Source organism: Neofelis nebulosa, chromosome 13 (assembly GCF_028018385.1).
Source record: "Neofelis nebulosa isolate mNeoNeb1 chromosome 13, mNeoNeb1.pri, whole genome shotgun sequence".
In the NCBI taxonomy this organism is placed as follows: domain Eukaryota; kingdom Metazoa; phylum Chordata; class Mammalia; order Carnivora; family Felidae; genus Neofelis; species Neofelis nebulosa.
Window position 1 is genome coordinate 64,233,737 of NC_080794.1, and position 22,908 is coordinate 64,256,644.

Here is a 22,908-nt window from a genome sequence, read left to right on the forward strand (position 1 = left end):
ACAGGGGAGGGGGTCCGGCATGAGGCTGGGCCTGTCGGCTGACCCAGGTGCAGAGGGAGGCATGTGGCAGGGAAGGCTGGGGTTGAGAGGAGGAGGAAGGCAGTGACTGCGATGTGCCCCCACTCATCACCTGTCTGTCTCCGTCTCAGCTGAAATATCACCTCCTCCAGGAGCCCCCCTAGACCTAATTTGTATCTCTTGGGTTATGTTCTCATGTTTTTTCCTTTCACAGTACTTCACATGATTTGCCACTATGGGTGTCTAGGTTCTAGTCATTGTAACTCCCCTTCCTGCCTGTAAGCTCAGTGTGTGTGTGTGTGTGTGTGTGTGTGTGTGTGTGTGTGTGTGACAGGAGTGACTCCTGCATTTTCTGACCACTGACCTCACGGCCTCGATCCCAGATAGCCGGAGACAGTGGCCTGAATGAACGAGGGGCTGGGTGACCGTGTGCTGGAGTTGGGGGCAGGCTGGAAGCTCACCCGGGAGCAGTGGCGGGTGACTGCCAGCACCTCATCGTCAGTCAGCAGCCGTCGGGCCAGGTCCTGAATAAGGGGCCGTCGGCTCTCCCAGGCTTGCACCCGCTCATCCACATCAGGCAGCTGGCCAGAGGGGCTCCCAGACCTGGCAGAGAGCAGGGCCCGGCCCCTCTCCCGCTCTGTAGGGCAGGAACGAAGGTGTATGATGAAGGAGCCAGGAGACATCGAGGGGGAAGTAGGGGCCTCTCTCAATTGGGTCGGACCCCAGAACAGGTCCGTGAGAGGCCTAGGTGCCCCTGACAACATCCTGGCCTAGCCCGGATTCTCCCCTCCATGGCCTCCCATAGCAATCTGCCCACCAGTGGAGCACCAGTGCAGACCCCGTGGCCCCCATCACAGACCCCTTTACTAGTCTGTTCCTTAATGGTGTCCTAGCCCAGTGCCCTCTGGGCCCCCGAACATGCACTGTCATAGTACTCATTGGAGTTCTAGCACAGGCTTCCTCACCGCCCCCAAAATCTGTCTTTGGGAGTCCCAACCAAGCTCCCCAGTCCTCAAAAACGTACCCCAACATCTGTCTGCAGCCCTGTCTTTCCGAGTAAGCTTAGTCCAATGCTTTTAGCTGCCCTCAATACGCACCCAGTCCCCCATACTTGGCCCCAACTGAGTTTAGCCCAAAGCTCCTTAGCAGCCCCCAACATGCACCCCATCTGCAGCTGTCACCAGGCCTTGTTAAAGGGATGCTAAATTACCACGTCTCAGTCTCCATGTGACAAACTTCTGCACGGGCCCCACTGCCCCTGCTGTGGAGAAGAAGGGTTAAGCTGAAGGTCCTGGCGCCCAATCTGCAAATGGGGCTTGGGGGGGCTCAGGGATGGCTGGATCACTGGCTGGAATGAAAAGCTCAGGCTGGGAGGAGGTGGAATGGGGAGGCCAGAGGCCAGGCCATGAAGGTCTTGGGGCCATGGTCAACTGGGGACTTCATTCATAGGCAGCAGAAGTCCGTGAAGGTTTAGGACCAAGAGAGGGTACAGTTTGACCTCTGCTTGCGGAGACTCATTCAGAGGCAAATATATGGGGGGAAGAACCCCGAAGGGAAGGTGGGGGGAGGGCACCTACCTTCAAGGGACAGAGAAAAAAAGAAGAGCCTTTGGAGGAGAGAGAGGAGAGGCCAGAGGGATGGGAGGAGAATCAGGAGAGAGCAGGGCCCCGGGGGCTGTGGAAAAAGAGATGGGTTGAAGAGGTGGAAGCTGGCCTGGCCTCATTTAAAGAGTCTCTCCCGTGAGACTCTCACTTTAGCCCCCCAGGAGGGGCAGGGCCAGCTCCTACCCAACACCCACTCTCCCTCCGGAAACAGCACCCCGATTTCACCTGGGGACCCCCATTCTCAGTGCATGTACTCCAGAGTGGGCACAAGACACAGGCTGGCCCATGAGAGCACCCCCCCCCCCCAGCCATTTGTTGGGCATGTGGTCCCCGCTGGGTCAGTGAGAACCTAGGACTTCAGCCAGAACTATTTAAGAAGCTTTCTTGTCCCTGGGTTGCTAAGCAACAGTGGCCATCTTAACTCTGAGTGGGCAAAACCTACATGATAATGAAGCCAACCCAGGGGAAAATGGAACCAAAGATGAAGGGGGCAGATGTCTGATGAGAGTGTTTAAATCTTTAGACCCACTTACATCAGTAGCTGAGCCAAGCAGTGCTTTTTAAACCTAATTTGAGTTGAGTTTCTGGCCCATACAACCCCAAGCGTCTCAACTTGTCCAGTCTCTGAACCTCACCTGAGAGACGAGAGGCCCTCTCTGAGGGTCCTTGAAGCCCCTGACATAGTGGAGCCTGCCGAGGCCCTTCTGCTTGGGCCCTGCTTTAGAAATGACCTTGCTCAAGGATGGTTCTAGAGCTGGGTAGGGCCTGTGGAGCTCTGGCCAGGGGAGATGTAGCCACGTATTCGAGGAGAGGAGCCCCCTACCCACCTCAGCACCAAGGGCACAGGGATCTGACCCAAGCCCTTCAACTTCCTTGCTATGTTGTGCCTCTATCAGATTTCCTTTCTGGAAAGTGGGGAGACGAGACAGTATAACAATAACCACTACATTTTCTGAGCACCTTCCATATGCCAGACGAGGTCCTTAAGTGGTTTACATCCATCCATACACTTATTCCTCACTATTCCTAAAGAAATAGGTATCATCACTCTCACTTTACTCATAAGGAAACAGGCTTACAGGGGCCAGTGGTTACTCCCAGCTTGTAATAAGCAGGGTGGGATTTAAACCCAGAGCTGCTGGATGCCAACGTGGGCCCCACCTGCGTCCACCCCATCCCATCTGACCGGCATGGCGCTTACCTTTCTCCGGGTCCAGGCGAGGGCGGGGCTTGGCCGGGGTCCCTCTGTCCAGCGCCCAGGCCTCTCTGTGCCCGTCCCCTGCCAGCCGCCCCTGCCGCCCTCCCTTGAAGAAGAGGTTCATCAGTGTCTTGGAGCGCTGCAGGGCTCCCTTCTCCCCAGGAGACCCCAACTTCTCCTTCTTCCTCTGCCTCTTCTCCTCTGCAGACATGAGGGAGCGCCCGCGGGGCTGGAATGGTGGGCAGAAGGGAAGGCCGAGGGGCAGGGGTATGAGGAGGGACAGAGAGGAGAGAGAGTAGGGGGCAGACAGGACCTGCAGCTTTGTGGGGAGGTGGTGCTGGAGGTAGGGGTGGGTGTCCTCCTCCAACTTTCCACCCTCCCCCACCCCACAGCTCTAGTTCTTCGAGGAGTCTCCAAGAGGGCTGGTGTGTGTGTGTGTGTGTGTGTGTGTGTGTGTGTGTGTGTGTGTAGGGTGGAAGGGATGGGTTAGGACTGGTTTGGGGCCCAAAACTGACAGGAAAACAAACTGGGGCTTGGGGTCCAGGACCAGTTTAAAATGGGGCCCAGAGCAGCATCGAAGTGTATTCTGGGGCTGCAACTGAGGTTGGGTCAAGGCCCGGGGCAAAGGGAGGTTTGGGGCCCAGGACAAGGTGTGAGGCAGGTTTGGGACTGGGAGTTTCGGAGAGAACATCAGCCACCCATCCCCCTACGTACCCCACAAGGTCAGGTGGCTCTGGGATCTTGTGATGGGGGGCCGGGGTCGGCTCAGGGCCAGCAACAGGGCAGTCTTGGGGGACTCCGAGAGTGCAGAATCTAGGCGGCGGGCAGGCCGGGGCCCATCGGAGCGGATGGCTGTGTCCCTGAGGATGACGGTGGGCCTCACGCTGCACCAGGTCTCCACGCGGCCCCCCACATCGGGCTCCGTCTGCATGGCTGTGTCCGCCCGCCCCCAGCCCGGCCCCCGACCGCCAGGCTCCTCAGGCCCCAGGCAGACATCCATGCGGTCGGAGGGCAGGGAGCCCGAGCCCTCGGCCGAGCTGTAGGGGGCACTGGAGGCATAGGAGGAGACGCTGGAGCTGCTCTCAGAGGCCGGGGACAGCTGCTGTAGCACCCCGTTGCTCACTGCAGGCAGTGGGGAAGGCGGGGGCGGCTGAGGGGAAGGCCGGGCTGCAGACCACCCTGGGCTTGGGGGTGGTCGGGGGGTGGGTAGTGTGGGGCAGCAGCCAGGGCTGGAAGCACGGGCTCCGGGGAACCGGTGCTCAGCAGTCCTGCCACTGACTTAGGCAAATCAGTTCTCCTCCACTCACCGCAGGACCCCAGAGCCAAGGGGAGCCTGGAACCAAACCTGCAGCTCCTCGGCAGGGAGCCCAGAAATGGCGCTGGGTGGTGTGAAAGTCCCAAGGAGGTTTGCTCCTCCTGCCCAATTATTCTTCAGAGACTCTGACCCACCCTTGGGCCTCAGCCCTTTCCCTCCAACCCATGGACCTGAGCCACTTACATCGGTCCAGCCAACAGTACTCAGAAACCATCTCTTTGTAGGCAGGGTACCGGCCAGTCTCCTGGGAAGAGCGCGGTGGGCATAGGAAGGCATGGGGGAGTGGGCAAGAAGGGGGTGGGTGAGAAGGGGGATGAGAAGGGGGGTAAGTGAGTAGGAGGGATGAGAAAGGGGGTGGGTGGAAGGAGGGGTGGGTGAGGGAAGACGAGAAGGGGGTGGGTGAGAAGGGATGGGGTTAAGAAGGGGGAGTGATGGGACAGGAGTAAACTTTTCAACCCCATCTCTCTCTCTCCTCCAAGTTCATCATGCTCTAGACAAACAAGCTGCTTTATTTCTCAACATGCCAAACTCCTCTGTACCTCAGAGCTTGGTACTTGCTGTTCCTTTTGCCTTGATTCTCTTCCTTCAACTCATCTTCTGGCCAGCTCCTCCCTCTTCGGGTGTCACTTCCCCAGAGAGACCTGCCCTGACCGCTCTGGCTGAAAGGGCCTTCCCAAATTACCCCTCCCACCTCTCTGTTAATTACAGTGTAGCACTCGTCACAGTTGGCCCGCATCTAGTGTGTCCGTCTCCCCCGAGGAGCAGAGACCTTGCCTGTCTTGTTCACCGTGGCAGCCCCGGTACCTGTCATAGTGGCCATCATGTAGAACGTACTCGAAAATGTTCAGTGGATGAATGAGGGGCAGAGCGGGAGAGAGGAGGAGTGTTTGGGGTCATGTGAGAGGAAGGAAAGGGAGAAACGGGATGGGGGGGGGATCGTGGGATGGGAAATAAGGTTGCAGAAGTAGAGGAATGGCAGAGGAGGCCCTGAAGGGCAATGTGGGTGAAAGCTTGGGAAAGGGAAGAGAGCAGGGCAGGGGCTGGGACTGGGCACTAGCGGAGAGCGAGACGTCACCTCCTCTGGAGACAGAGTGAGAAAGACCTGATCCTCAGGCAAGTGTGAGACCCACATGAATAATGAATGCAGGTGCCTCCCAGGAAATCCAATCTCTGGCCCCAGCCCAGCCTCTTTGCCCTGTGCCCACGTCCTGCCCAAAGCCACAGCTACCGCCCCACCCTCTGGGTGGGACATTTTCTCCTTTCAGCCCAGGTCCTCCACCACTCATATGAAGGGGCACTGCCCTAGGCATCTGAAGAGCAGGACTGGACCCAGGCCCTGCTACTGACCAGCTGAGTAATGGACTGGGATTCCTGAGTTACTCTGCCTCTCTGAGCCTCAGTTTCTTCTTCTGAGAAATAGGGACGAGCGCAATGCCTGCCCTCCCTCTCCGATGGCTATGGTAAAACCATAGACTGTAGAGCGATGGGCATAATGATATACTAGAGCGGTCAGGGAAGTCCTTCTATATAGTCTGGCCTCTCCCTGATACCCACAGTCCTGCCCACCTTGATGGTCAGCATGATGTGTGTTTGGCCCTTCAGCACCTCCACGGCCTGGCTGTGGCTGATGTCGTCGAACCTGACGCCGTTGGCCGCCAGGACCTGGTCCCCCACCTTGATGCCATTCTCCTCGGCCAGCCCACCGTGGTCCACTCTGGGGTCAGACAGGAGGCGGTCTGGTCGGCTGCCTAGCCTGCCCTCGCTCACCCTAGTCCAGACTCTCTTCACTCGGATACAGGGGTGCCCCAGCCAGACTCCTTGGCTCTTCTCCCGGAGCCCCCCACCCCTCTCCAGACCCCACCCCTGACCCAGGCCCTCCTTTGGACATGTCATTGGCCAGGCCTCGCTTGTTGATCCCCGCCCACTGCATGCCCCGCCCAGCGCTCACTTGGACACATAGATGCCCAGGCCGAACTCCTTGCCCCCGCGGATGTTGAAGCCCAGACAGAAGTCGTCTGACGTGGTGTACAGGTGGACGATGCGCCGCACGCCATCCTCCGAGCCACTGTCAGACGGCGTTGACCGGCACTTCTCCACCACCAGCCGCCGGTTCACCACATCCACCCTGGGACAACAGCAAGGGGCCCTCGACCTGGGCCCCCCATCCACCACCACCCCCCCCTCCTCCCAGCATCCTTGACAACCGCACGGGAAAGGAGAGGTTGCCTTGGGGGACTCCCCAGCCCAGGGACGTTCAGTGGGATGTAGATTTTGCCAAATTTGGAAAACGACCTGGATCTCCTCTTTTTACGGAGCAGCTCCATCGTGCCCAACTCCTTACAAGAGCCCTGAGGGGGAGATGCTGTTACCACCCCCAGGCTCACAGCAGAGGCTGGGCGGTGTTGGGGGCAGGGCCGCTGGCCTCTGGGATAGCAGGGTTGGGAGGAGGGCTGGGGAGGGACACGGCCTTGTCTTATTTCAAGGTCAGGCCTTGGGATCCCTGTGTTTCCGGTGCCCTGGGTGGAGGGAAGAGTAGAAGCCATACTAGTCAAGTTCCACGCAGAGCCCTGTGACCTCGGCCTCTCCTGCTGGGGGGGGGGGGGGGGACTGGATGGGGAGGGGAAAAGCCAGGGCTGGGGCCAGGCGTTCTCACCACGTGGTCTTCTCTTTGGAGAATTTGATGCCCGGCACTCGGCCCATGCGCCTCACCATCATGTGCAGGCGGCTGCTGCCAGTCAGCACCTTCACGGCGCTGCCCATGGTGGTGCTCTCCAGGCTCAGCCCATTCACCTCTGTGATCTTGTCCCCCACGCACAGGCCGGCCCGCTCTGCACCAGGGGAGGGGCGTGGCTGGCAGGGGCCACTTGGGAGAAGTCCTCCAGGGTGAAGCTAAGCCTCCCGCCACCACACAAGGCTCCCTGGGGTAAAACTTCTTCCGTGAAATTGGGGATCCCCAGGTGAGGTCTGAGTAGTCCTTATGAGACTAGGGACCTGTCCATTAGCCCACTCCACCCTGGGAGGGGGCCCCATGTCCCCACTGGATCGGGCCCTCCAAAGCTGAGGACCCTTTCCTCCCATCCCTGATAAGAGCACCATCCTAAGCCAGAAACTCGCTCCTGGGAGCCCTGCTCACCTGCACTGCTCCCCTCCTCCACCTTGCTGACGAAGATGCCCAGGCCATGCTCCGAGCCACCCCGCACACTGAAACCCAGTCTCCCTGCTGGACTCTTCTCCACCCGGACCGCATGGATGATGTCGCTCTCATCACTGTTGGCTGTGTGGTGGTGTGGGTGGGAGGGACATAGGCATGACTCCCATGTCCTTTCTGGGCACAGAGGGCCCCTGGGTTTCCCAGGTTGGGGCCTGCAAAGGCTGGGTTTCTAGGCAAAGATACCTAAAGCTCTAAGGCCTGAGGGCAGCCAATTTCTGAGTTCCCTATTGGTGGTTTTGAGGCCATGGGCCAGGGAGAGTGTGGGAATAGGCAGGACAGGACTCCACAGTAGAAGCCACTGCTCTCCTTCCCTTATATAGGTGAGTGTGTGTGCGTATGTGTGTGTGCGCGTGTTCATGTGTGCAGGTGTGTGTGTGTGTTTCTAATGCTTACTCAGCTTCTCACACCCACAGGCCTGAGATAGGACAAATTCTAAAAATCCTGTCACTCTAAGGGTCAGATGGATAGAGAAGAGGTTCAAGATTCCATTCGATAGGGCAGAGTTGAGCAAATTTGGGCTCTTCAGCTTGCACAGAAATGAGTATGCTAATCTTCAAACAGTTGAAGAGCTATTCTGTGAAAGACATTGGATGTTTTTGTTTGTGTAACCCAGAGGACAGAACCAAGCCCGAGATAGAGGCTATCTATCTAAAACCTTCAGCTGGGGCGCCTGGGTGGCTCAGTCGGTTAAGAGTCCGACTTCAGCTCAGGTCACAATCTCGCGGTCCGTGAGTTTGAGCCCCGCATCAGGCTCTGGGCTGATGGCTCAGAGCCTGGAGCCTGCTTCCCATTCTGTGTCCCCCTCTCTCTCTGCCCCTCCCCTGTTCATGCTCTGTCTCTCTCTGTCTCAAAAATAAATAAATAAATGTAAAAAAAAAATTTTAAACCTTCAGCTGTCAGACAATGGAATGAGTTTTGGAGAGATAATGAGTTCCCCATCTTTGGAGGCATGCAAGCTGACCCCTGATAAATCCCTGTCTGGGATATTGTGGACGGATCCCCGAGGCTCCTTCTATCTCTTCAACTCTGTGATTCTGGCGGTAAGAGCTCTAGGAGCTACTTGACTATATGAGGAGAGAAACCCAAAACACCACTATGTTGCAGGGTGTGCCCAGAGCCCAGAGGGGTCCCCTCCATCAGTGTTGGGAAAAGTCAGAGGAGCAGGGTCCCTAGGGGCTGGAGCTGTCAGGGAAAATGATTTGGAAGCCTGAGATGAGTGGGATTTGGTTGGAGGGGGGGAGCAGAAAGGGACGGCACTAATGAAGAAGGGGATGGAGTGAGTCCTTGAGAAGGCCTTTGGTTAGAGAAAAATAAGAAGACTGCAGAGGGAAGCTAGGTCTCAGGTGAGAAGGTGAGAAGATGAGATTTCCTCTTGAACAAGGCTTACTCTAGAGGTGTTTGTGGGGGACAAATCTGTCTCTCTCTCTCTCTCTCTCTCTCTCTCTCTCTCTCTCTCTCTCTCTCAATACATGAGCAGAACAGCTCAGGAAGAAATCTCCAAGGGCAGCCTGTGGGCATGGATGGTGCAGGACAGAGATGTGCGATATTCTAAGGCTTCCTGGATGATTCTGACTGTACAGGTCTCAACCCAGCCAAGGAGTCTATTGCTTTCCTGCCCCCCAACCCTCTTTCTTCTCAGGCCCTCCCTGGGGCCTTCCTAGGGCCCTGAGCCAGGGGGATGCCACACTGGGGTTTTGAGCATAGGAGCTTGGGGCCTCTGAGGATGGAAACTTCTCTACCTCCACTACCCTAGCCTGGGCCACCGACCTCTCCCTCTAGGCACTCACAGCCTCCTCACTGTCTCCCCACCTCCATTCTTGCCTCGTTTAGACCATTCTCTACAGTGGCCAGAGCCAGCTTTTACAGTAGACTGCTTATTGAGAACTTCAATGCCTGCTCCGGCTTCTAGAAGGAACTCCACAGCCCCCCCTGCCCAGTAAGGCCCTCCATGGGCTGTCCTCTGCCCACCTCCCTACCCTCACCTCTGGCCACCATCCCTAGCCTCACTGAGCTTTGGCCAAACTGACCTCCTTCCTGTTCCTCTCACGGGCCAATCATTTCAGTGTTCCCTCAATCCTTGATACTCTTGTCCAGACTTTTGTAAAGCCAGCATCCATTCTGCAGCCCCTCCTGGCTCAGACACCGCTTTCTCGGAGAATCCTTCCTGGACTACCCTACCTAAAGAAGTCCCTTCCCTTCTTCCCAGATGGTCTCTATTAGAGCAGTTCTCAAAGCATGCTCCCCAGACCAACAGCAGCAGCGGCACCCAGGAACTTATTCAAAAAAAGATGTATACCTGGGGCACCTGGCTAGCTCTGTTGGTACGACATGCAACTCTTGGTCTTGGGGTTATGAGTTCGAGCCCCAGGTTGGGTATAGAGATCACTTCAAAATAAAGTCTTAAAAAATTATATAACAACAATGTGTGCTCTTGCTCTTCACTACAGACACAATGAATCAGAAGCTCTGGGTGTAGGACCCAGCAACTTGTCTTTTAACAAGCCCCCCCACCCCAGGCAATTCTGATGAATTCCAAAGTTTGAGAACCGCTACTCTGTCGTACCGTCCAAATTAGTACCTCCAAGATTCTTACCATCCTTTCTCATTATTTGCTTATTCATATATTATTTATTCATATACTGATTATTCATATTTTATTGTCTGTCTCCTTCCACTAGATTGTAAACTCAATTGTGGTAGGGACTTTGTAATTCTTTTCTGCCAATATATCTCCAATGTGTTGCGCAGCACTTGATATCTGCTAAGTCTTTTTTGAATGAGTAAAAGAATAAATGGATGAATGAGTGAATAGACCAATGAACAAGGAGAGTGAAGAGAAAGGGCTGGTTTGGATTGGAGGATGCATTTCCTTTGGGACCAGCTGAGTTTGCGGAGCTGGTGGGAACTCGTGGAGGTGATGGGGGTAGCACTTTCTCCCTTCCCACTGTCTCTCCCTTATCAGCTATTTTAGGCCTCTGGAATGGTCTGAATAGTAACAAGGGGGAGAGGTTCCAGGCTTCGGTGAATTGGGAGATGTTTGTGCTCGGGCAGAGGGGGAAGATTCTGGGCTCAGAGCTTCCCAGCCCAGACAGGGTAGGGGCTGGCAGGTCAGAGCAATGCCCCAGTCCTCCCATTGCTGGGAGACCCTGCTCTCCTGGCTGCACTGGGGCTCTAGGGTGAGGTAGAGAGAGAGAGAGCAATCCTGGAACTTCTTTTTTTAAAATTTTTTTTTCAACGTTTTTTATTTATTTTTGGGACAGAGAGAGACAAAGCATGAACGGGGCAGGGGCAGAGAGAGAGGGAGACACAGAATCGGAAACAGGCTCCAGGCTCCGAGCCATCAGCCCAGAGCCTGACGCGGGGCTCGAACTCACGGACCGCGAGATCGTGACCTGGCTGAAGTCGGACGCTTAACCGACTGCGCCACCCAGGCGCCCCAATCCTGGAACTTCTGCAAGAGGATCTTTAGCAGGACAGTGGACAGAGCTGTTGCATCGTAGCTGGGCATGGTGTGCGTGGTTGTGAAGGGGAGGTAAAACATAGTTGTTTTAATACAAGGGGACTTACAAGGGTCCTGCCCCAGGGCCTTCCCTGTCCCCTACCATGTCTCCTAGCTCCTCTCAGGACTTCTGCTCCATGACCCGAATGACAGTGCTGACCCTCAGCAGTGCCCTACAGCTCATCTAGGGGTGAGGCCCATCATAGTAGATGATGGGGGTGGGCATGCTGGGCCACTGAGGCAGGAAAGCCTGCTGCCTGAGCAACATGGCTATCCCTGCCCCAGTGGCCCAGGGAGGAGAACAGAGATGCCCAGCTGGGTCAGAGGGGAGGAAGAGGGTCTGAAAAGCCCACTCTGGGATCCAGCCAGGGGAGTTCTGCTCGCTGAGAGACAAAAGGGGAGCTGGAGACATTTATGGCATCTGGCCCGCAGAGAGCCCAACCCCGGCGGGGGGGGGGGGGGGTCCGCATTCCCCATGGGCATTCAAGGTCCTGCCTTACTCACTAGCTCTGTGTCGCCTCACATCTGTCACTGCAGCCTGGCTGTCTCCTAATTGCATCCCCCCCCCCCCCGCAACTTGTACTCTTGTTTTCCACTTCCAGCCTTATCTGGGATTCCTCTACCCCAGCAGCAGCTGTTCTCATTGCTCTGTCTCTAAGCTCTGCTACCCTGTAAATTTCTGGAAGGTGAAGATTGACCTTTATTTTTCTCTAGGTCCCCTACAGGACCTAAGCAGGGCTGGTATAGAACAGGAGTGCAATGAAACAGCATTGGGCAACTACAGAAGATTAGGTACCCCCTGATTAGGTACCAGGGCTCAGTCCTGGGACTCCCTTCCTGATCCTCAACCCTCCTCTTCTCCCCACTTTTTGGAACATTTGCTGCTCTACCTCTATTTCTTTTCTTCTGCATCTGAAATCTTTTATTATTATTATTATTATTATTATTATTATTATTTACTTATTTGGGTTTTTTTATAAATTTTTTTAACGTTTATTTATTTTTGAGACAGAGAGAGACAGAGCATGAACAGGGGAGGGGCAGAGAGAGAGGGAGACACAGAATCGGAAGCAGGCTCCAGGCTCCGAGCCATCAGCCCAGAGCCCGACGCGGGGCTCGAACTCACAGACCGCGAGATCGTGACCTGGCTGAAGTCGGACGCTTAACCGACTGAGCCACCCAGGCGCCCCTATTATTTACTTATTTGAAATCATCTGTACACACACTATGGGGCTTGAACTCATGACCTGAGATCAAAAGCCGCATGCTCTCCTGAATGAACTGGTCAGGGGCCTCTGCACCTGAAATCTTAAATTCTGTCTGCTCAGTTGGGCACTGACTCCTCACAGCCCCGCACTGAGCTGGCCACACAATGGGCTGGTTGATGGGATTCTATCATTCTCTATCCTGCCCCCCCCCACCAAAGGCATACACAAAGGGATTGGAGAAAGGCAGAGCCCATAGGATGGAGGGGCCAATTCAATACCCTATCTTGCTCACTTGGGGCTAGCATACCACACACACTTTTCCGGTGCCTCCGGGCTCCTATCTCCTACCTCTGACCTCTCTACAGCCCTGCAACACTAAAGGATTGGCCTAAACATAAGGAAAGGGCTGATAAGGTAGAGTATAAGGGTAAACAGAGACCCTCCACCTCCCACATCCTTAAGACTCCCATCACTTGGGTTCCTCCACCCATATTGGCTCTGCCTCCTCCTGCTTAGTGCTGCTGTCCCTTACCCCGACCCTTAGCTCCCGGCCCAAGCTGGGCCCCGCCCCCACCTTCGATGGGAGAGTTGATGAGGATGACACGGCCCATGGGCGATGAGGCTCGGATTCCGCGGGGGGGCCCATTCAACAGCCGCTGCCGCTGCTTCCTCAGCAGGTATCGCGTTGCGGAGCCCGAGTCGCTGCCCAGGTGGCCTCGGGAGGAGAGGGAGCTCAGAGAGCCCGAGCTTAGGTCTGCAAGGCCCAGTGGGTCGAAGCCCACCGCAAAACTGTGCGCCATTGTGGCTAGACTGGGGCGGCGCCCTACAGGTCCAGAAAGAATCTGCTAGCCCTGGAGCAAAGGGCCCCGCGTGCCCCGGGCTCCATGAGCCTTCCGTGCGGGACTGGGGTCTCAGGGACTGGGAGCCCCCCACCTCCGTTGCCTCACAGCAGTGTGCGCTCCAGGCCTGCGGAGGGAGAGCAGGGGTTGGGACAAGGGTGTGAATGTTGCCCTTGCTGCCTCCCAGAACTTCCACCCCTCGCCCTGATTTGAGCTGCCTGCCCTCCCATGCCCTAGGCCCCTCCCGTCTCCCACCCCTGGCCCAGTCCAGGCACCATCGTGGATTTTCGGAGTCATTTATACAACGCCAGTGGGAACCTCTCATTCACCCCTCATTCCTGCTCTCAGCTGAGTCATCCACCCCAGTGACCAGTTCTCGGTAGAGGCTGAGAGAGTGGAGATGGATTCTTGCGGGCCCTAGGGCTTCAAGTGGTGTGAGAGAAATTGGGGGCAGGACCAGTCACTGCACGCCTTTCCTTGTGTTTGTGGGCAGGGGGCTCATGTCTCGAGGCAGGGCGTCAGGACCTGGGACAGCTGCAGCCAATGGCCCCGGAGATTTCCCGACCGCCACAGATCCCTTGGCTCCAGGCTGCTGTCCCTCCCACCCCCTCTCCCGTCGAAAGGGGTTGCCTCAACGTCTCCCAGGCTTGCGGGGAGGACCTGCTGGCTAGAGTCCCACAACATCGCGTCCCAAACCCGGAGCTAAGTCCCCCAGAGCAGCTCTGGGACTCAGAACGCAGCATCCCACCCTCGGCCCCCGCCTCTTGAGCTTGGCCCCCCTCACCTGCTTGTTGGTGCGGCGGCCGCCGGCCTCGCCAGCCAGCGGGTGGGCGCGGGCGCGAGCTCTCGCAGCGTCCGGGGAACCCCGCCCACGCTCCGCCTAGCTGCTGGAACAGGGCTGGCCTACGTAGCCCCGGGCTCCCATTGGCTGCGAGGGCCGCCAGTCACTCTCTCCGCCCCCTGTTTCGGGCGCTCCCGTCAGGCGTTTGTCACCTGGGCTGAGACCCCTGCAGTTCGAGTTCTGATGCCCCACCACGCCCCCACGAATTTAGGGTTTGGGTCACGCCTCGCTGCCCCCTCCCGCTACCGGCTCAGCGCAGGGGAGCCCAGAACCGCGTCTTCTCCAGGCCAAGCTAGATGCTAGGGCTCGGAATTGTCACCCCTTCGCGTCACCTGTGAGGCCTCAGTGAAGGAATGCCACCTGGGCAGTGGGGGCGTGAGCATGAGGTGGGCAGGAGCGTGGGCTGGCGCCTGGGCGTGCGGCAGGCGTGCCCTGTAAGGTGACTGGGTGAGCTGTGAAGTATATGTGTGTGTCGGTGGGTGTGGGTGTGTGTTTGAGTGTTGACTTCCTTCTCATGCGTCTTCCTTCTATGTCACAAAGTGTCTCTCTGGCCCCTCAGTTCTGGAAAGGGGACAGAGTGGATCACTGGTTCCAGGACACTAGGGGGAGGAAGAATCTTTCTGAGCCACTTGCTTGATGCAGACAGAGCTACCTTGAGCCTTCTTCCCCTACACCTCCCAGGGCAGGGACTGGGGCTAGGTCTGTGGTGCCGGGATAGGGATCGGGGACGTAAGGAAACTGGGACCTAGTGGAGCTAGGTAAGGAGGGGGCTGGAGGAGGAAAAGGGTGGGGACATAGAAGGGGCACAGGCACGAGCGGAACGAGATTGTGGAGGACTGCGAATGCCCAAGTGCTGCCAGAAGAGCTTGTGAGAACTGGGGTAGGAGCCCAGGGGGCCAAGTAGGCAAAGGCCACTGCCAAGGCGGCCATCTAGTAAACAACCCAGGCGGTAACCCGAGTCCCTCCGGGCGCACCATCAGAGGATGGCCCCTCCACGCCGCCAGCCTTCATCCCGCGCCCAGCGAGCCTTCGCCCTGGGCACCTAGACGCGTTGCTGCCGAAGCCGGGTGCCTCCCGAGGCCAGTCAGGGGACTGCAAGCAAAGGGGGCAGCGCCCACGGCTCCTCCCCTCCTCTCTAGGCCTGGGGACGGGCCAGAACCTATTCCCCGAGCCCTGATTGGCTTTGGGAGGCGGCGTAGAGCCAGCTCCCTGCAGCCGGGGCTGGGGGCGTCGCCCCAAATGGCACCCACCGCCCCCAGGCTCTGCCAATCCCTGGGCACGCCCGGCGGACGCGCGGGGGTTGCCCCCGCCCCTCCTGCCTGTCAGCGTCACGCGTGACGTTACGCGTGATGGGTTGGGGGGGCGGAGGCAGGGGCGACGCGCCGCCGAGAGAAAGGCGGGTCCGGGAGCTGCAGAGGCCAGAAGCCCAGGAGCTCAGCAAAGCGTGAGTGCTGGCTGTCCGGGGCGGGGTTCGCGGGGTTCAGGGGAGTAGGAGGTTGAGGGCTAAGAGGGAGGGAAGCCTACCTTGGGTGTGCTCTCTGTCCTATCCGGATTCAGTATCTTCGGTTCTAGGGAGGTGCTTGGGGCACGAGGGGAGGTTGGCTGGTGGGAGGAATGTCAGGGTGGGGCCTTATGTGGTCACACATTCATGTGTCTGCAGTTGATGGATATGGGGTGTGTGTGTGTGCGCGTATGTGTGAGTGTGCAAGTAACGGTCTTTGTGGGCTAGTGTATGCAGTGCGTGTCCGCCGTTTGTATATCTGTGTAGGGCATGTACGCATCTTTGTATGTGGGTATGTGAGTGTGAGTTTGTGAGAGAGGGGAGGGTGTCTCCTCCAGTGCGGGAGGAAGTGCGGTTGGAGAGGATTAGTCATATTGTAGGATTTTGCCTAACACAGCCAGCCGGCTGCTTCAGGCTTTCCTCTTGGTACTGGGTGGAGAGGGCACTTACTGACTCCTCCTTTCTAGACGTAGGTGGCTTGGGGAGAGGTGGATGGGTGTCTGTGCCAGCCCTGCCCAGCTGGGGAACAAGGAGGGCCTTGGGCCATTCAGTGTGGGTTGAGAAAAATGCCCCTGGAGAGGGGGACTTGTGCATGACTGCGAGCACGCCTGCTTGGCTGGCATCAGAGTCCCCTATTTGAGATCTGGAATAGATAAGCCCCGAAGTAGCCAGTGAGCCCTTGTTCTCCTCCAATCAGGGGCTGGGGTGTGGGACGGCTTATGCCATCTTCCCAGACAGCCTTGGGGGTTTGTATCTAGGTCTTAAGGCAGCTGGGCCCTGAAGCTGACCTGAGCATGCATGTATAATGCATATAATACACACTTTTGTGCACACAGAGCACAAGAGTAGCTGCATAGGATTAGTTGCTGCTGTTGCATCAACCATACACGTGTAAATCCTCACTGATGAAAAGCTGCACGGGGCCAGAGTGCAAAAGAGATCTGTTTTTTCTGGTTCTGTTTTCCCCTGCCCCCTCCTCCAATGGCTGCAGGTCTCTGAGCCAGGGCCTTGCCTGGAAAACAACTCCTCCCCCCAACCTTGCTTACCTATCTGGAGTCACCTTGAGCTCTAGAAGGGGTTGGTGATAGGCCCAGGGACCAGGGCAGAGCCACCAGAGGCTCCCGCAGGTTGAGCTCCTGGACTCCCTCCTTGGAGTCCTTCCGATCCTGATCTTTGCTCTGCAGAAAATGGGGGAGTTGCCCTTAGATATCAATATCCAGGAACCTCGCTGGGACCAAAGCACTTTCCTGGGCAGAGCCCGGCACTTCTTCACCGTTACTGACCCCCGAAATCTGCTGCTGTCTGGAGCACAGCTGGAAGCTTCCCGGAACATCGTGCAGAACTACAGGTAGCCCGCTGCCCCGTCCGAATGAGACCCTGGGGTACTCATTCCCTGCCATTAATATGGTACCTTTTGCATCTATCTCCTCAAGTTTGAGAGTGACCTTGTCCCGCTCCTTGACCCCCTTACTCCCTAGCTCTATATGTTGGAATCACAGGCAACTATGGCACAGCGCTTCAACCCAGAGAATTTCAGGGTGTTTGGGTTGAGGAGGTGGCATTGATATTTGTGGGTGGGGGGCTGCTGTATGTTTCACAACCCTCCACAGGGTCCTGTCCCACTGCTAGGCCCACCCTCTTCAAGGACAGATGGGGCTCAAAGTTGAGTCCCAAGGAGATAGGAGAGCACCCCCTTGTCCCCAAGAGGAAATACCCTTGAGATGCCCCCAGCCATTTTTGACCCACTGGAAACTACCATTACCCATGACCAGGCATTTAGGCAGAAACAGAAGGGCACCCTTCTTTATGTGGCTAGAAGGAAAATGGAAATAGGAGCCCCTCTGCCCTTCTGGAAGATTTGACTCCCCCAGAGACAAGGAGCTCCTTTATTCTGAGACTCAGGGCCAAAGTTCCTGGTCCTCTGGCCAGACTTTCCCTGAGCTAAGTGGTCAGGGCTGGTGGAGGCAGATCTGCCCCCAGAATTGCCTGTCTGTTCCCTGACATTCTCTGTAGGGCCGGCGTGGTGACGCCAGGGCTCACTGAGGACCAGCTCTGGAGGGCCAAGTATGTGTACGATTCTGCTTTCCATCCGGACACGGGGGAGAAGGTGGTCCTGATTGGCCGTATGTCAGCCCAGGTGCCCATGAACATGACCATCACTGGCTGCATGCTCACCTTCTACAGGCAGGTCCTGCCCCGTGTGTCCCCTCCCTGAGCATTCTGTCCAAGCTAGAGTGTAGCCTGATGACTAGGTGAGGCCAGTTTGGGCAGAAAATAGTGGGTGAATGAGAGCTTGTGTTAGAATCCCTCACATTCTTCAGAACTCAGCCCCAGGGCTCCCCCCACCCCAGAGACAAGTGTATGTGGTCGTGTCAGTGGGGAGGGTCGTGCAGAGGTCACCGAAGCAAGTTCTAAGGTCATCAGCTGGGTCCCTCCTGAGGGTTTGGGAATAACCTTTAGGGTTTCTTTATTAGGGTTTGAGGATAAGGGACACTGTAGCAGGAGCAGCAGTAAGTGTCTCTGTTCCCTCAGGAAGACCCCGACCGTGGTGTTCTGGCAGTGGGTGAATCAGTCCTTCAATGCTGTTGTTAATTACTCCAATCGCAGTGGCGACGCTCCCATCACTGTGGGGTGAGAGCTCATCCCCTCACCGGGACTCCCCCGCCCCCGCTCTCTCCCTGCTCTGGCCTCCCCAGGCCTACCATTGCTCCCTCTTGTCTGCTCCTGTTCCTCAGTGCTCCTGCAGCCAGTGACTCACCTCCCTCCCCTCAGTCCGCCCCTCTCCCCACTCTCCTGGCCTGAGGGCTTGGGGTCCTCTTGCCTGTGCTAAGGGAGGCCCTGTCCCAGGGATTGGAGCTTCCAGGCAAGTCTATGCTGTAGCAGGGGAGGAATTTCTCTGCCCGTCACGCCTCACGTATTGAGGATTTTGACGTGTCCCTGAAGGAAAGAACCACACGCTGGACTGTTCACCTCCAACCTTGTGTCCTGCCTCTTCCACCCACAGGCAGCTGGGAACAGCTTATGTGAGTGCCACCACTGGGGCCGTGGCCACAGCCCTGGGACTCAAATCCCTCACCAAGGTAAATGCCCCCCCCATTGTACTGCCCCCTCACTTACCCTTTATCTGTCTCCCTCTTCCCCATCGCTCGTCCACACCAACCTACAGGCTCCCCACATCCCTCCCCAGAGTTCTTCACCACTCCATGGCCCTTAGGGCCACTAAACGATATATTTCCTCCCCCCAGCACCTGCCCCCCCTGGTGGGCAGATTTGTCCCCTTTGCAGCTGTGGCAGCTGCCAACTGCATCAACATCCCCCTGATGAGGCAGAGGTGAGTGGCTCCAGCTCCTGGCATGCAGGCCCAGCGTGCAGGCAGGCACACCATCCCGCCATGCCGACTGGCCCATGGTGGGGACCGTCCTCTCCCTCTCCAAACAGAAGCTTCTGGGCACAGTCTCAGTCTGACTCTGGGATCCTGGAATGATATCTGAATCTGTGATATCTGACGGGACCCCAGGGAATAGCTGCCCGTGAGGGCAGTGCAGGTAGGATGCGGGCCTGTGATCTGACCCCCACCCCCTTCCCTTTTCAGGGAACTGCAGGTGGGCATCCCAGTGACTGATGAGGAAGGTCAGAGACTTGGCCACTCAGTGGCCGCTGCCAAGCAGGGAATCTTCCAGGTGGTGATATCGAGAATCTGCATGGCCATTCCTGCCATGGGTGAGGCAGGGGTGCCTGGGTGGGGCACGGGAGGCTCTAAGAGAACAGGGTGCATTCTCCAGGGGTTTTGAGCACTCCCGGGGGAATGGGAAGAGTTGTGAAGGGGATCCACCCCTCCTCAGGATTCTGACTTTCATTCCACTAACTCTTACCTCCTCTTCTGCCCTGCTCTCCCTGCAGCCATTCCCCCGGTGATCATGGACACTCTGGAGAAGAAAGACTTCCTAAAGGTAGGCCACGCCCACCTTTCCCACCCTGGAAGAGGTGACGGCTGGGAGCAGAAGTGACCAGTCCCCAACCCTCTTTCCAGCTTGGCCCGGGAGTCTGAGACTTGCTCCCTGTTGGCCCCACCCCTGGGCTGCCCCCTTCACCTTCATTCATTCATTCAGCAGGAAGGAAGTGGGCTGGGGTGAAGGAACACTGAGGGAGCAGGAGGAGAAGATAAGGAAAGGAAGGAAATGGTTTCTGTCCTGAAGAGAGCTGGTATCACTCCAGAGGCCTCTTGACACACACGGGGATGGACCACCACCATCACACTGGCCACTATATTCATGCTGTCACCTACCGACAACAATGAGACACACAGGCTCACACACGCACGAACAGAACAGAGAAGGCACAGGACTACAAGCTCATTTATTGAATCATTTATTCACCAATATATCTTGAGCACCAGCTGTGCCCACTGGAGGAACTGAACGCTGGTCCCTGTGGCTGGAGGGAATGGAGAAGGGCGTGCAAGAACAGGAAAGGGACAGATTCATGCATGCTACTGGGACGGGAGCGGAGCGGAGTGTTAGAGGAGGCTTCCCGAAGAAAGCAGCTCCTGGAGGAAGTGCGGAACCAATCCTGTGAGGGGAGAGTGGGTGAAGGGACACTAGGGAGGGTGTCGCAAGTAGGCGTGGCTGGACTGGAGGCTGGTGATTTGGAAATTCCAAGCCTGTTATGGTCTTGGGAGAAAGAAAAGACTCAAAGGCAGGGTTGGTGGGATAGAGCTGTGGTAGGGGAAATGCGGTGGGGGCTAGGGGAGGAGGGGACACAAGCCATCCCGTTGCCTCTGTCTCCCTACAGCGTCGCCCCTGGCTGGGAGCGCCCCTGCAGGTGGGACTGGTGGGCTTCTGGTAAGTGTGTGGGGACTTAGCTAGGGTGTGTGGGAGTGCCCTTTCCCTGGTGGATGTGGGTGGGTATTTGCGGATTTTAAGATGTTTATGTACATCATTCATTCATCCATTCAGCTGGTAGGGCTCTTAGACACTTGTAGGGCATGTTGTGTGTGTTAGCAGGTGATCGCCATCCTTGAAGGTCAACAGTCTAGTTGAAGACATTCTAGTCTTTGTGTACAAGAGGAAAGCGTGGAAATATACCTTTTGGTATCATCCAGGAGTTTCATGCACGTTTAATTTCTGATTCAGGCACTCACTGGCTGTGGAGCTCTGGGTCATTGCCCTGGAGGCTCTTTCCTTAGCCAGAACCTGATGTCAGCGTTGGCCTTAATCAATCTCTACCCCTCGGGGCTGTCTCCAGGGATGGGGTGGGATGCAGGGAGGCAACAACCATAGGTCAAAACTTCACAAACCTTCCCAACACTCTTCTTCCCCCAGCCTGGTATTTGCCACCCCCTTGTGCTGTGCCCTCTTCCCCCAGAGAAGGTAAGTGCTGCCCCCGGGCTTGGTTGGGGGCTCTGAATAGGTCTCCACATCTCTGGAACCCACTGACCTTAGGGTCCTTTAGTGTGTTCCAGGAGGAGGCTTGGCAGGCACTAGACTTATTCTGGGGGTAGGGACTTGATGGTGAGCTGGGCCTTCTGGCCGTTGAAGGAGACTGTCCAGCCTGGGAGGAGGAGAGGTGGTGAGCCCTTAGGCTGATGCAGGTTGGGTTGAGGGGATCCTCAGCCTGCCTGTGCTGTTCTGTTGCAGCTCCTTACATGTGAGCAGGCTGGAGCCAGAGCTGAGAGCTCGGGTCCGTGAGCAAAACCCCAGCATCGAAGTGGTTTACTACAACAAGGGGCTTTGAGGGAGGGTCAGCCCCTAGACCCCTCCCTCACCTCCTTGGGCTGCTGCTTTAGTGGAGCCTTGCCGTCCCTGCCACTTGCCCCTCTTCCTGGTACTGGGGGTGGGGGGGGTGCTTGGTGGGGAAGCAGCCATTGAGACCAGCAATCCATAGGCTGAGAGGTGCCCCCGTTAAGCCTTTTTCTCTCCTCTCTGGTTTCAAAGAGCAGGGCCACATAATCCCTTTCTCCTGTGCTCCTATGTTTATGTATGTACACACATGATACGTGTGTATGTGTGTGTGTACATGCTGTCCTAGAAGCTAGGAACGGACGTGCTGTCCTAGGATGTCCTGATAATCTGGCTTCTCCTCTCGGCCTCTTGCCACCTGTCAGCCAGCCAGGCTACAGGACTTCCCTGCCTAAACAGTTCCACTGGCCAAGTCATTTCTGACAGCACCTCGAGGGCCCCTTCTGGACACAGGAGTAGCCAGGATCTCAGAACAGAGACTGAGGGATACTAGCAGGCCAAACGGGCCCGACTCCTTCCGACTTTTGCTTCCTGGCTCCCAGGAACTGGGCTGGCAGAGAAAGACCTATCAGGGTAAGGGAGACGGGGAGTTTGTGCACCCCCCACATCCTGAAAGAGCTCATTTCCTCTCCTCTCCTCTGTCAGAACAAAGGGGGTGGTATCCTGTACAACTCTTGCCATCCTCCCCTCGCCCCCACACTGCAGTGTGGACATCTTTAGGTACATTCTTAGGAGTTCTTGGTCTGCTCTGACATCATAGACTCAAATCTACACCTATAGTCCCGACCCAAACCAAAAAGCCATGGAGGCAGAGCAAGCATTCCCCCTTTAAGAGCTCCCAGCGCCCCCTCTTGCAGAGGGACACAGCCGTGGGAATGGTGCTTAACCTCAGATACCACAGGTATCTGAGTGGAGACAACTAGCACACCCTCAAGGGCAACTAGGCCCTGAGTGTACAATCTTAAGACAGGAAATTCTGTCTTCTCTTGACTCTTGTTAGACATTCAGCAGAACCCTGACCTTAGCTCCTCTTTTTTGAGGCTTGGCCCTGCTCCTACCTCCACTCCCACCCCCATCTCCCACGAGGAAGAAGGGCCCAGGCATCCATAGCTGGTCCAAAGGGCAGGTAGGCTTGGGAATGGAAGGTATGGTGTTACGCTCACAGGATGCAGAGCTTGACCTTGACTCCAACTCCCATGAGCTCTAGCTGAAGCAGTGGGTGGTGCGGAGGAAGGCCCCAGTGGGATCCTCTAAGAGCATTTTTGTGCTCCCCCAACTATCTGCTACCAGTGACTAAAACTATGATGCCATTGTTACTCAATAAACTAAAAACCGATCTACTTCTTGATCTTCACTTGATTCTGTGTTCTGAGTGCTCAGGAAGAACCAGTCTTCTGCCTTCAGCCTTCCCTCCCCCACAAAATCTAGGTTCTAGCTCTTCCCTCCCTTCTGTATGGAACCTCAGCCCCCAGCAGAGGGCACTCTGAGATTAGAAAATCAGTCCTCCATCAGCACCCAGAGTGCTAACTAAGGGGATGTAGATGCCTTCTATTCCCTTTGCAGATAGAGTCCTGGCTTCATTTCGTTCTTGGCTAGGAAGGCTGATCCCACCTACCTACCAGCTCAGGCTCTGGGCTTCTTGGTTCCCTTCAGGCATTTGGCATGGGTCGGTGGGCCTCTGGTTCCCAGGGAAGCCTCTGGAGAGAGGAAGGCTAGGGACTGTCCAGCTCCATCAGAGAGAAGTTAGAGCACCAGCACACCCTCCATACCCCTCCATGCCCCCACCAGTACAGCACAGGAACAAGCCTGGCAGGGACCATTTGCTAGTTAGCACCCCTTCCTGCCCCCCCATCCCAGGATCCTCCACTCCCCCCTTATGTAACCCTTTTTTCCCCCCCTGGGAGAAATGAGGCCAAAAGTTCATGCCTCTGAACAG

At 56.6% G+C, this 22,908-nt stretch overlaps 2 protein-coding genes across 6 annotated transcripts in view; one reads left to right on the top strand and one right to left on the bottom strand.

Moving 5' to 3' along the window:
- PDZD7 (PDZ domain containing 7) overlaps positions 1 to 13,808 on the bottom strand; it is a 20,064-nt gene extending 6,256 nt beyond the window's left edge. For 2 of the 4 annotated variants that reach the window (XR_009252527.1, XM_058697515.1), the window contains exons 1-11: positions 13,677 to 13,808; positions 12,628 to 13,019; positions 7,269 to 7,409; positions 6,789 to 6,963; positions 6,084 to 6,260; positions 5,702 to 5,849; positions 4,319 to 4,379; positions 3,535 to 3,942; positions 2,824 to 3,021; positions 1,229 to 1,276; positions 480 to 655 (exon numbers count right to left, since the gene is read on the bottom strand). Coding sequence is in view for 2 of the 4 variants with exons in the window: in XM_058697515.1 (XP_058553498.1) it covers positions 480 to 655; positions 1,229 to 1,276; positions 2,824 to 3,021; positions 3,535 to 3,942; positions 4,319 to 4,379; positions 5,702 to 5,849; positions 6,084 to 6,260; positions 6,789 to 6,963; positions 7,269 to 7,409; positions 12,628 to 12,853 (1,758 nt within the window). In the remaining 2 variants the exon portion in view is untranslated. Of the gene's footprint in view, positions 1 to 479; positions 656 to 1,228; positions 1,277 to 1,595; positions 1,693 to 2,823; positions 3,022 to 3,534; positions 3,943 to 4,318; positions 4,380 to 5,701; positions 5,850 to 6,083; positions 6,261 to 6,788; positions 6,964 to 7,268; positions 7,410 to 12,627; positions 13,020 to 13,676 lie in introns of those variants that run through there. The other 2 variants (XR_009252528.1, XM_058697514.1) reach the window with 2 other exon arrangements.
- A 93-nt stretch (positions 13,809 to 13,901) lies between these two features.
- On the top strand, positions 13,902 to 22,312 carry SFXN3 (sideroflexin 3). 2 transcript variants are annotated; one of them, XM_058697526.1, is made up of 11 exons: positions 13,902 to 14,180; positions 16,419 to 16,582; positions 17,248 to 17,422; positions 17,771 to 17,865; positions 18,239 to 18,314; positions 18,480 to 18,565; positions 18,827 to 18,954; positions 19,135 to 19,184; positions 20,026 to 20,075; positions 20,556 to 20,603; positions 20,871 to 22,312. In XM_058697526.1, exons 2-11 carry the CDS (start codon positions 16,422 to 16,424, stop codon positions 20,965 to 20,967), a joined length of 966 nt encoding a protein of 321 aa, XP_058553509.1. In that variant the 5' UTR covers positions 13,902 to 14,180; positions 16,419 to 16,421; the 3' UTR covers positions 20,968 to 22,312. The 2 variants fall into 2 exon arrangements, with proteins under 2 accessions (XP_058553509.1, XP_058553508.1); XM_058697525.1 differs by lacking the exon at positions 13,902 to 14,180 and adding an exon at positions 14,884 to 15,177.
- Positions 22,313 to 22,908: the final 596 nt, after the last annotated feature.

What these genes read in the sequence shown, in the direction of transcription:
- SFXN3 (XM_058697526.1), top strand. Translation starts at nt 16,422, where the DNA reads ATGGGGGAGTTGCCCTTAGATATCAATATCCAGGAACCTCGCTGGGAC. An exon ending in AACATCGTGCAGAACTACAG is followed by an intron (nt 16,583 to 17,247) that starts GTAGCCCGCTGC and finishes CATTCTCTGTAG; the next exon opens with GGCCGGCGTGGTGACGCCAG. An exon ending in CATGGCCATTCCTGCCATGG is followed by an intron (nt 18,955 to 19,134) that starts GTGAGGCAGGGG and finishes CTCTCCCTGCAG; the next exon opens with CCATTCCCCCGGTGATCATG.